General features: G+C 38.0%; 1 protein-coding gene across 4 annotated transcripts in view; it reads left to right on the top strand.

The window, feature by feature from the left end:
* Positions 1–13,434, top strand: part of LOC112112035 (dystrophin) — a 1,981,667-nt gene that overhangs the window by 1,931,235 nt on the left and 36,998 nt on the right. For 3 of the 4 annotated variants that reach the window (XM_026649948.1, XM_024207743.1, XM_026649940.2), the window contains 4 exons: positions 4,889–5,055; positions 7,324–7,435; positions 10,318–10,454; positions 11,226–11,264. In XM_026649948.1, coding sequence (XP_026505733.1) covers positions 4,889–5,055; positions 7,324–7,435; positions 10,318–10,454; positions 11,226–11,264 — 455 coding nt within the window. The remainder of the gene's footprint in view (positions 1–4,888; positions 5,056–7,323; positions 7,436–10,317; positions 10,455–11,225; positions 11,265–13,434) is intronic. The other variant, XM_024207744.1, reaches the window with a different exon arrangement.

Genomic DNA, 13,434 nt, shown 5'->3' with positions numbered 1-13,434 from the left:
CTCCAAGGGTTAAGAATGGCTTAAGCGGTCCGTATGGCAGAGCCTAGCTCATGTCATGTCATTGTGATTGCCTTCTCAGGTTTGACCATGAAATAGCACTTGCCTTGGAAACTGTGGAGCATTGACTCTTCTTGTCATCTTTATTTACCCTTTTTTAACACATCCAGGGATGGGAAGGAAAGCTGGCTGCGTAGGAAGGCATAAATATATTATTAAGCCATTGAGACCAGGAAAAAGGAATGATAGTCTTAGCCGAAAAAAGCAGGATTGGATGTTGGAAGACATAGGTTCTATTCCTGGCTTTGTCACAAACTTATTTTGTGTTTGTCACATTGGGCAAATCATATAAATTTTGTATCTGTTTCCTCATCTGAAAAATGGGGATAATATTTATCTACTGTCCCAGGTTGCTATGAATGAAGCTTAATATAAGATCTTGGATGGAAAACACTATTAACTGAATATTATTATTTTTATAACTTATTTCCCAAATTGCAGCATTACAGAAGATAATATGTATGTGACTGAAAATATGTCTGATTCTGCTGGACTACTACTTTGTACATTGAGAAATAAGGCAGTATTTTACAACACAGACATAAATTTGATCTGTCCTCAAATTGATACAGTATACATTTAAAAAAACCAGAATGAGCAAAAGGGGAGGAAGAGCTTAAATCCGGGGGGAGGGCGGTGGCAGAAATAGTCAGCTCCTGATCATTGCATAAAGATGCAAAAAATTACCCTGCTTCCCCCTCCTTTCAATTGTTTTTTGGCAAACAAATGCAGAAAAACAGATGTCTGAAGTATAATGAATTTGAATATCCCTCCATAACAAATTGTTATTTGTAAGCTGGGAAAGGCTTTATGAATTTTGCTTTATGATTCACTCCGTTATTACCATAAAAATTGGGAGTTCCATAGAAATGTGTTGAAGAAAGGAGTCATTAATATTCTTTACAGCTTGCTCTTGTTGCTTCAGATATGTTCTGTCTGAATGCAGACTTTTTCCCTTATGTAAAATCTTCAGCTGCTGCCTTTACTGGATTTAGAGGTTATTAAGGAAAATATAATAGCAGCTCAGGGAACAGTAAAGAACTGTCTGTCCTATACTGTCCGACCCTGACCAGCTTTTCTCCATGTGGCTTTAAATCTTCATGTAATGTAATTCATAACCAGTTTTGAAACATTTTAATGCAGCTAATCTCCCAAAGCACAGGTTTTGTACGAGCTGTATACCAAGTAGTTGGATAGTCAACTTTTAGGACCATTAGCAATCAACAGTGACTGCAGATTTAAAATGGATTTTTGAATGTTACAGGAGATGTTTCTTTAGAGCAACTTTTTTTCCTGCAAACTTAAAGCGACTACAAAAGGATGGGCTGATGCTTTGGGTTGCTCATTTTTATTCTGTCTACAACACACACTGCAGCATTTCAATACAGAATTCATCTTTTTGTACTAGAAATAGCATATTAAACAGATACTCCCATCAATACTTTGGAAGACAGAGAATGTCTGGGAGAACGTAAAGAGTATTGTCTGGTAGTTAGAGCATAAGTGAAAGCAATGACGCAGCAGTTCAGTTCCTGACTGACACTGACTCATTGAGTGACCTTGGGCAGTAAGTCACTTGAGCACTCTCTGTGCTCCAATTACTCTATCTTAAAATGAGGATACAGTAGTAATGCTTTGTGCCCCACCTCACAGGGATGTCTAGAATGAATTGATGTTTGTAAAGTGCTTTGAGATTTTTCAGTGAAAGACAATGTGCATCATTCTAAACATAGTCAGCAAATTATTGAATTAGAGCTGTGATTTGTTACTGTGGTGGTTATACTTTTTCTTTTGTGTTCTCTTTGCTCCAGTGAGTGTTTCCTTTTAAAAATACCATAGCTAAGAAAAACGAAGGTCAGACGAGGTGGGTTTAATGCACAATCCATTGGATGTATTGCAGTGCATCAAAGAAGATTATTCTAATTTCATACAAGAGATGTATAAAAAATGGAACCCTCTATTGTTTTCTAATATTATTACAATATTGGAAACCCATTTATACTGGTCTCTAATGTAGCCAGTGGAACCCTTACATTTTCTGACCGTTTCCCAAATTAGCATAAAAATCACAAGAAAAAACAAAGCCTTTATTCTAATTAATCAAACTGATACAGTGTTTTAGGTCAAAGTTAAAGGAATGCATTATTTAGAAGATATTTTTGGGAAGAGCAAGGAGGATGTCGCTCTGGGCGGCTTTTGACATCTTATCCCATTTGCAATTATTGACAGTGAATTGGGTGACCAAAGTTGTAAACAGTGTTAAAAAAACAAAGCAACTTGAGTTGTTTTCCCCCTCCTATTCTCTCTCCATCCCTGTATTTTTAACTAATGTAGAGGTTTTTCCCACCAAAATTTGTGTCAGTGTTCCCTCTGGTAGCTGATCAGACTGGGGTGCTACTAAAGTGAGAAGCATCAGGTGATATCGTAAAGATACTCTGAATCTTGAACAAAACATTCAATCCCCAAATCATTCTGGCCCATGTATTTGATACTTTAGCACTGAAAGTTAATATTTATTATTGTTTAAATAAATTTAATTATGTAGACTGTGTTTGGTGCCACAAAGTGAAGACAATGCTTGCTCTGTGGACCTTTAAAATATAAAAGGCAAACACAGAGAGGACAGGGATGTACTGGAAATCCCAACTAGAAAATAACTAGGGTTTGGAATTTTTTAAAAAATTATAATTATTAACTACTAACTCATTTCATTGGGAAGGATTTGAATGAATATCCAAACTACTGGGAGAACATCCACTATGGGCGGGGGAGAGGGGGGAGAGACACACAGAAACAGGATTGCTAGAAGATGATTATTGGGACATCAAAGTTGGTATCCTTGGCAGAGTGGAGGAGATGAGAGGACTAAACTCCCAATATATAGTCCAAGTCAAAGTTGTGTAGGCCTTTAAGGTAAGTACAAAAAAGTTTAAATATGATGTAGTGGGAAAGGGGGAGTTCATAGAGGAATTCAAAGAGGTGGGAGAGATTACATTGTCAGCATCAAATTCAAAAAGTCATTTTAATGGTTTCCCTTTGACTGCACCAGGAAGGGAAAGCAATATTAGAATCAGGGAGGCTGAAGAGAAGAGTAGGTTGAAGTAATCAAAGCAGGAGATATCCAATGCCTGGGCTGGCTTTAGCTGTGGGATCTTAGAACAGGGGTAATCAATTATTTTTTGTAAAGGTCCAAATTTCTTGGTCAAGGTATAGTCAAGGTCCAAACACCAGAGAAGAAAATACAGAAATAACGATAATAAAGAAATAAAAAGGTTTTGTGGTCCGTTCAAAAGTGTCTGGCAGTCCACATTTGGCCCCTGGTTTGCCTTTTGACTACCCCGTCTTAGAAAATGGGGCTGGACATTCAAAATGCTGTCGAGGAACAAACCACAAAATATGGGTATGTGCTGGACATACAGGAAACTGGAGAAGGGGCAGTCAAAAATGATTCTCATGTTGCAAGCCTGTGAGTCAAAGAAGATGGTAATTTTGTCGGTAGAAATTAAGAATGGGGAAAGCAGACAAGAGAAGGAGAAAAAAAATTAAAAAATAAATTCCTAAAGGTGAAGAAATAAGAAACTCAGATTTAACTGTGGTAAGCTGAAATTGTTGGCGAAACATCCAAGCAATGTCAGAAAGACAAACTAGATTGCAGGTCTCCATGCAGGAAGATGGGGAAAGAGTGAAGAATTAGATGTATGAGTAATCACTGTCAGAGATGGTAGTTAGAATCATCTAAGCAGATAAGATGTAAAAGGAAGAGAGACATCCAAGGGACCTGTGAGACGTCTACAAAAGAGGAATGGGGAAAAAGAAAATGAAGAAACATTGGATAGATACGAAAAGAACCAAGAGAGGACAGTGCCATGAAATAGATATTCTGTGTTGTCATAGTGCCTGATCTAGTTACCTACTTAAGTACTCGATTTGATGGGACTACTTGTGCTTAACATTAAGCACATATTTTAATGCTTTGCTGAACCAGGACCTGAGGTGGCAAAGAGGTCAAGAAAGATATGGATGGATTATGAACTCCCAAGATTTGCCTAGCAATGGGGTCAAGTGAATAGGTGGAGGTGTTGGATATAGAGAAGTGATCTCAGAATTAGTGCCAGGAGTTGAGAGAGAATATGGGGAATTGGAGGAAATCAGATGCTGGGAAGAGAAGAAAGTGTTCAGGGTGGAGAAAAGGGACTTAGAGAGGTACTGAAAGGTAGTGAATACGCTATAGGGTTTTTAATCTAGGACTCAGTGAGAGAGAGGAAGAGTTGTTTAGCAAAGAAGATGGCAGTACTGAAGGAGAAGTGGACAGATCTGTAATGGAGGAAGATCGTGTGGTCCTTGGATTTTCTCCAGTGGAGTTCAGTGGCACAGGTCTAGGAATGGAGGAAGAGGATGTTGGGTGTGAGCCAATGCTAGGGGTCGTTAGGAGGCATGACGTGATGGGAGAAAGGGACAAAAGAGGAACAGATGGAAGAATGAGTGGAGCTCAGAGAATCCTCTATATAGCCAGTAAAGGAGACGAGAGGAGCAGGATGAGAGCACAGAGATGTCAATGGGTTGGAGCTCATAAATGTGCCACGGAAAAGTTAGAGGTGTTAAAGGGAATGAAGTGGAGTTCAGAATGAGGGAACGCATTATTCAGGAAACTGAGCAGTGCCTCTTGAGGAGAAGGTCCTGGAAGTGGCATTTAGGGTTGATGCATGGGAGAGTTGACCAGGATTGAAGGCTCAGTGACAAGGTAAGGGTGAGGAGGCTGGTGGGTTGGACAGGCAGTCATCGGGATGCTGTTCTTTGCTGAGTCCTTGTCTTTATTCATCCTCTCTCACAGGCCAATAACAAGCCAGAAATTGAAGCAGCCCTGTTCTTGGATTGGATGAGGCTGGAACCACAGTCCATGGTATGGCTGCCAGTGTTGCACAGGGTAGCTGCTGCTGAAACTGCCAAACACCAAGCTAAGTGTAACATCTGTAAGGAGTGTCCCATTATTGGATTCAGGTACAAAATAATACCCCTTCTGCTACAGTACTTTCAGCCGCTTAGCATACCAAGATCTCTCTCTCTTACCCAGGAGAGAATGTTTCTGTTTTTATTCCTTTGATTTAGCAAATATAAAAAATAAACAAACAAGCAAGTACTGCTATCCTACAGGGAGAACTATATCCATGAATTGAGCACAACAGTCTTGAGTGGGGGGGGATAATTCAAATCAAATGCTTCTTTTCCTGTCAGTCCTCCTCCTCCCCTACCAAAGGATTGGTGGATTGTCCTAGTAACTATAGAATTTACTTTATATTCCATCTATTCTGTAAACATGATAATGTTTTCTGGATTGGATCCTAATGAATTGCTTTCCATGATGATATAAAAGCATGCAAATGAACAGAAAAAATCACAGAAGCACAAAAATCCAGGGCTATTTATATATTTTTCGGAGAAAGAGAGTTTAATTGGTGGACTATTTAACCTAGTGTGCTAGAAATACCGTTATATTATGATCATTGCTTTACACAGAATCTACTCGGCCTATCTTCTGGTAAACATCTCTTATTTAACAATAATCAGAAGTTCTTGATTCTGAAATGTTGCTGATGGATTTAAATATCTGGATGACCCCGTGGTTACTATAGCAATGAATAAATCACTATGTTGTAAAATGGCTATGTATTGGTATGCCTGTTCAGAATCCACTTAACAGCTAAGTAAATACTCACTTTCAATTATGCTTAGACTTGTTTTATCACTTTGTTTCCTAATAGCTGCTTTGTATGGTTTGTGTGCTTTTTATTCATCATGGTCTTTTTACCATTGATATTTATACTTCTGTGTATCGTGCTGTTTACAAAGAGCTTTTTATAATGCTGTTTCTAAAGCCCAGATATTCAACAGAGGGCAGGCAGCATTCATATAAAGATGTCATCATTTTGCCCTACATTTGAGGGTTTGAATGATGGCTTTAGGTGGAGATGCTGTGGGAAAGTATCTCGCTTCCTTCTCACTTTTCCCCCTGATAGCTGGAGGAGGTGCTTTTTTAAATATTAAAAAATCCCTGTTTTTTGGTCATTGTATCAGTTCCCTTGCTATCTGAATTAATCTCCTTGTGCCTTTTCTCCCAGTGCATATTTCAACTTGGGGATGGTAAACATTATTGAAGGAGGCGATGGGATTGCGAGTAGGTTACTCCATCTAGAAAGTTTTCTATACTTTCCTATTTCCAAATGCAATATAAGAAAATGCCTATTTACTTACTGTGTCTCCATAATTATTCAAACAAAGTCAAAGGGAGCTATTGTTGTGAGCCAGGGCTGTCAGGGGACTGGATAGCCTTCTGGTTAAAGCACTGGACTGGGAGCGAGCAGATCTTGGCTACATATGTGCATAAAATCTAATCTAATTTTACCTATCTAGTATATCTCTTAAGTATTTCCAGGGCATCTATTACTGTGGTATGTAAATTATGCTTAGATAGTGTGTGTGCCTCAGTTTTCACATCTTCAAAATACACATTGTGTTGGAAGGCATTTAGAGAGTTAATAACTGTGAGACTGACTACACCTAGAAACAGTGCTGTTAACTCTCTCACTTGAAATTATTGCTAATGAACCTCTTAAAACAACACAGACTCTGTGTTCCTGGCTCCTTCCCACACTGCAATGTAACAGATATAATAAGTGCTGAGGCTAAATGGATGTTTGTAAATGTGCATTGAGATCTTTTAATTTGAAGGCTCTTCATACATGCAAGCTATTATAATAAAGAAACTAGACAGAACTCAAACATATTGCTATTTAATGTGCAGAACACAACAGAGTTTCCTGGGGTTATTTGAGGGGCATTTTTAGTTGAAATTATTTGGTTAGGAGGTGTGATGACAGGAAGGGTAAGAGGGATAAAAATAACTGACATTAATTTCAGCTCATCAGAAATGTGCGGGTACATTTTGTATATTTTTTTTAATGACATTGGTTCGGTTTTCCTTTGGCATATGTGCTTTCCCGGTATTGCCCTGTAATTACTATAATTTTTGTGATTCTATTTTTTTGCAAATGTATAAGTAATTTTATAATCACCTTGCTTCAAATTGCTCTATATTGGCCCTATATGGCAAACAAACATCTTATTATGCTTACTGTACAGTGCATTGTGTACAGCCAATCTTGGGGGGAAAGGAGCTATTGGCAGAGGAAACTACTTTACAAATTGAAACAAAATTCAGTTATGATAGGCTATGAAGTTCTAACAGCAATTTTTTCCTCCCTCCATCAGGTACAGAAGCTTAAAGCACTTTAACTATGACATCTGCCAAAGCTGTTTCTTTTCTGGCCGAGTGGCAAAAGGCCATAAAATGCACTATCCAATGGTGGAGTACTGCACACCGGTAGGTATCTGCCTCAGTGACCCTTAATGTTGATTATTATGTAGAAGTAAAAAGCTTCAGTTGCTATGTGCAAGCTAACAGAGCATTTGTGTAGGATTTTTTTTTTCTGTAATGAAGTCACCTTTTATACACCCCAGTCTTTAGAGCCTAGCATTTTGAAATGCACAGTGAGGAATAACAGTAATGGTTTGAAAGGCAATAAACCTTAACTCCCAGTTACTTCATTGTTTATACAACGCTATATCAAAATCATTCATTATATGCTAATGGGTTCTGTGCTCAGTGTTAAATAATTGATTTTATGTATTCTACAGTAAGGCTAGGATTCTTGAAAAATCTATTTGTATCTTATGGGTAGGGGGGGAAAATCAACTCACAATATATCAATGAGGGCCCTTCCAAGTTAGCACCTCCATTCTTTTTTCCAGTGTACTTTAAGTGCATAATAAGCTCTGTACTGAAAGATCAGTCACTAATAGAATTAGTTTAATGTGATAGCTGTTTTGACAGATTGTGGATATTTTTGTTTGGTCATGACTGTCTCTTCAGCTGCAAAATTATTCTCAGCATACTAGTGGTGGTGTTTTGTTGTAAGATGATATAGTGATATGTAAAGATCTAGGAGGTACTTAAAAATAATGAACTGGATTTTCACATCTGGAGACCAAGAGCCAGATTTTCCAGTGAAATGCCTCTGCTTTGTGCTTCACCACTCGTGTTATCTGGCCCTAAACCCTGTTTAACTGGTCCAGGGAGGGTTATTCATGTAAGGATGATTCTCCCATGGCATAGAGCAGACAAGGCAGCTCTTTACCTTCCCCTGTAAGAGGAAAATGTGGAAGAGGTAAGATCATCATGTACCACACCACTTCTCAAGTGTATTTTTGGCTCCATGTGTCCATTGTAGCTGTGTGTAAATCAGAGCGCTCTTATGTGGTGCAGAAGGACTGCCCCTGTACTGAGCTTTAAGCCACTTTTGCAGACCCAGCAACCTGCATTTTGTGCAGTTTTGATGCACTCCACAGTCTGGCTTCCAGTTCATAATGTGGTTTAGTGATCACAAGATCCTATATTTTTGTCTGCTGGTCAAATGTAAATGTTTAAAATAAAACCATCAAAGTAATACATACCCACTGGGAAACTAAAAATGTTTGTATCTAATTTGTATGCAGACTAAGGGACACGTGCAAGGTAGAATAAGGGTTGTAAGCTTGTCTCAATGAATGGGGAGTTAAAAAAGCAGAGAGGAAAATATATACCCCTAAGATGTTATAATGAGGCAAGAATAAAGTTTCTGTCCATTTTTATGATATATTTTCATTACAGCATTATTTGTTTTTGACTTCAACCATTATTTTCTTTATGACATGCATACTATTTTCTAAAACATGCAGTTCACTGTGTATTGGAGGGTATGGCACTGCCTGGTGTGAATCTCTGCGAGTGTACAATACATTTGCTTCTGCCAGCTTTTCACCAAAACTCTCCATACGCTTTATCCTTTCCTGCCCTTTCTTCATTGACTGACATTGCTGGAAATGATGATGTGTTGTACTGTTGCTCATTTCAGAGGGAAAGTCTAGAACACCACAGACAAATCTGAACTGATTATTCTACTGTAAGCATTGCTAGAGCACACTAATCTTCAGATCATTAGAGCACATTTGTTCATTCCTCACAACTGTAGTTGGGGTCAGGAATCTCACTGAGTTGGTTATTGTTTCTTCTTGCCACCTTTATTCTCCTAGCAAATGAAGCAAAGACTTCATGAAAAAATGTATACAGTACGCAGAATAACACCTCTGCTACCACCATTTTTACCTGAATGATGGGTTTTGACAACAGAGCTCTAACTAATGGGAATTTCTGTCCCTCAAATGATTGGAGGTAAATGAAACAATAAGAATGAGAATTTCCCATTCACAATGTTCACTCCTTTGAGTCTATTATAGGACCCAGTGCACTTTTCCATAGAGATATAAGAAATTCAAATTAGTAACAGGCAAAATAATGAAAAACAGAAAACTGAGAGTGCATGCAGATTGCTGAGCTCAGTCTTAAGAACCCATTTCACAGATGGTAAAAATCTTCTTTAGTTCTGAGCTGCAGCAAGCCATACTAATTAGTTGTGCATAGCTGAATTAGGAGAGGATTAAACTGGAAAAAATTTGAGCATGTAGTGCCAAAAGTCTCTGAGCTATTTTTTTAACTGAAAAATAACCCTAAGTACTGTATGACTGAACAAAACATCCACTGAGTCCTCAGTGTCCAGAATGTAATGATTTGAAAATGAACAAAAAGAATTACAGTGGCCCCCTCTGAAAGATTTTAAACACCAAAGTGTTTGCTGTCTCAGCCCAAGACAAAGCCATCAACCTTATAGACAATTTAACTGTCAGTCAGCCAAGAATGCCTTCTTTGATGTAAGCTTCCAAAATACCTGAATGTGTCCACTAACAGTGGAGTGTGTGGTGGCTTTTCCACATATTAAACAAGAAACTTGAGGATCTGTGATTTTTAGTCCTGTTCAAGAAGAACTTGAGAACTCATACCAGATCCAAAGAACACAACAGCTTCTCCTTACCTGAAGAGGGTTGAGTCAGAATAAAGGCAAGGCAATTTCGGGAAGTCGCAGCCAGCATATCCCTTGCCCGAGCTGCTTCCCACAGCCCCCATTGGCCTGGGACGGCGAACCGCGGCCAGTGGGAGCTGCAATCGGCCGAACCTGCCGACGCGGCAGGTAAACAAACTGGCCCAGCCCGCCAGGGTGCTTACCCTGGCGAGCCGCATGCCAGAGGTTGTCAACCCCTGATCTAGCAGAAGAAAAGATGATCAAGGACAATAATAATTAGAGGGTGATTTCATTGTGGTGTTGCTTTCAGACAACTTCAGGAGAAGATGTCCGCGACTTTGCCAAGGTACTGAAAAACAAATTCCGAACAAAACGGTATTTTGCAAAGCACCCAAGAATGGGCTATCTGCCTGTGCAAACTGTCTTGGAGGGAGACAACATGGAAACGTGAGTAGTTAGCTCTAAAGCAAATAAGTAGTATATCATTTGATATGCTCCTCGAGCTCCCCAGCTGGCACCAACTCCCTTCACTTCCTTAATGCGTAAAGCCTCTTTTTATTTTTTTCATTTTTGTTTACTATGGCTGAAAGGAAAACACAAGCTGACATTTCAATTGCCATTTCCTTCATCTTTTTTCACCTATCTTTACAATAATTTAAACTTCAATTAGCAAAAGAAAAATACCTCCTACTGCATTGATTTTCTTGAAAGGCCTTAAAATGGATAAGGTAATTTGGAAACTAGCGATCTTAGCATTACATTTTGACTTTCTTCCAAAAGGTGGTATCTCTTTAGTGAGGGTTTTTTTGTTTTTGTTTTTAATTTGATTGCCACAGCCTAGCTTACTCTTTTCTCTACCCGTGTTTGTGGTCACACAAAATGACTTGAACTCATTGTATTTACAAACAAACAAACAAAACCAGTGATGATGCTCATTGATCAATGACTGGCCTTACCTTCTTTTAACTTTACAACAAGTTTATAATAATTAGTTGTTTAATGGCAGTTGCACAACAGCTTGTTATCTCTCTTTTTCTTTTAATTAATATTTTGATTTTATTTCCCACCTTTTGGTTAGATGCTTTTCATGGTCATTCACGTTGGTCTGTTGGATTTTCTGTTTTTCAGTTGTTGTGGTTTTTTTAATCTTTCTGTAATTATTTTGCTGCTGAGTTTTTCTGCCTCTCTCTCTTCACCTCCTCATTTTTTGTCTTGCAGTCCTGTTACTCTGATCAACTTCTGGCCAGTAGATTCTGCGTGAGTACTTTTGCTGAAGTGTGCTGCTGCAGCTGCGTTCCCTCACTTTTTTGTTTTGTTTTTATTTAGTTTTTACATATGTTCACTTCCTTCTTTGTTTATTTTTTTTCTTGATAGCCTTTCTGAAAGAATAATTTTTATTCCAGATCAGTAGAATGGGATAACACCAGGGTTTCCCAGGCATCGTGAAATGTATACTCTCTCTGGAGGGTGTATTCTCATCTGATTATTAGGGATTTTGGTGCACAGCCCTACCAATGCTTATGAGAGTGTGTTATTTCTGAATAAGAGCAGACTCCTTGATTGTAAACTAAATGTATTTCAGATTATATACACTGAACTTTGTTTTTTCAAAAATTTCAGAGATGACAGTGGTCTTACAGTTAAGGCCATAATTTAAAGTTTTACTTACTCTCATGCACACATACACAACCCCTCCCCACCCCATCCCCATGAAAATCAACAATTCATTGGATATTTTATTACAGTCTTTTTTGTTTTAGAAGGTATTCTGAGGAGACATTGAGATAGGGCATTGGGTCTTGGAGTTCTAAAAATACTGTGGAAAGTTTTTTATACTTTTCAGAAACAAAACCAATAAGATTTCTCAACTGTAAATTGGATTTTCATACATGCACCATCTCTGAACATGCTTTGTCTTATTGTAGTAGTAGCAGCATCAGCATAAACTAGAGATTAATAATGATCTCTGTGGCATTTGCTACCACGTTATAGTGCTAATTTTAGACTAGGTAAGTTAAGATTACTTTTAATTCTTAATTCACTCACAGGTGAATATTAGTGAAGAGAGAACCATAAAATAGTAGGGAAGAAAACTTTTTTACTATTGTTAGCATATATGTTTTGAAATGTGTGACCTACATTTCACTTACAATGAACTATTGTTAGAATAAGCAACACCAAAATATATACATTGGAATATTGATTTATAATTTTCACACACAGCATAGATTGTTGTGAAGACAGATGGAGCACTCTTTCTCTAGAAGGCTTATTTTTAAGATGCCAAGAAATTTGCATGCTATTGCAAATTGCATGTGGTTAACACTCCACTTAGTAAGAATATCAACAAAGCTTGGAACTAAAGTGTAGTAGAGGGCTTTGGAGTTACGGTGCATTGTGTTTGTAAAATGGTTTCTCCTATAAATGCACTCATTGGTAATTTAAGCACACTGTCTATCGAAATATATGGATCCAGATTACTGACTCTTTAAAACACAATTAGATCTCTTAAAAGAAAAAGTTTAAAAATAAAAAACTCATAAAATAAAAGCTTGGGTGATACAGAATGTTGTTGCTGTGTCTAACATAATATCACAAATAAGTTTGTATAACATTTGTTTTTAAGGCATGGTGCCCACAGATCACTTATACTAATAACTTTGTAACATGCTACACTAAGAGCTTTATACCAAGGGTAGGAAATTTGGTTATTGGATCAAAGAGTTTAACTTACACGTGATACATCAGAAACCACTATAGAGATGGCTAAATAGGTTTAAGGAGTTAAATTCTTCCAAATTTCCATATTTCACCCATTTTAGCAATGGAATCCTTCATCACAATAATACAGATCATAACTCTGAAAGCATCTAACTATCTGACCACATTCTGATTATCAGACAACTTTCTCCTAGGCCTAGAGCCCTGGTTCTGGGTCTTCAGTACCAGTTTTCTATCGGTCTCCAAAGTACTCTGGCCTAAAAGTGAATCATCTAGGAATACCATTACAGCACTGAGAATATGCTGATTAGGTGGACACTGTGATATTTGGGGCTGGCATTGTTTATAAAAATATGATAAAGTGTGGTGCTTCTTAGCACTGGTTCAGACTGCTTATGAGTGGGGTGGATATTTTGCAGATAATCTCTAGTTACCAAGCATTACAGAGGCAACTCATACATTCTATAATGGAATTATGATTTCTGTTGTCATCACTTGGTAGTACTGAACTGGGAATCTGTTACTAAAACACTTTCATGATTCCTTACTGTCAAGAACCCTTGACCTGAGGAGCTGAATAGTTAATTTCAAAACACATTGCTGTGTATCGTTACCCAAGAGGGTACAGGCATTATAACATGATGTCTTAGCTACTCAACTCTTACTTGGCTTTAGTAGAAGACTCAGGGTTATTACTGCAGACACC

The sequence above is a fragment of the Terrapene carolina genome, unplaced genomic scaffold (genome assembly GCF_002925995.2).
Source record: "Terrapene carolina triunguis isolate 2854851 unplaced genomic scaffold, T_m_triunguis-2.0 Scaffold23, whole genome shotgun sequence".
In the NCBI taxonomy this organism is placed as follows: Eukaryota; Metazoa; Chordata; order Testudines; family Emydidae; genus Terrapene; species Terrapene triunguis.
The sequence above is the reverse complement of the archived record's forward strand: the minus strand, read 5'-3'. Positions and strand labels throughout refer to the sequence as shown.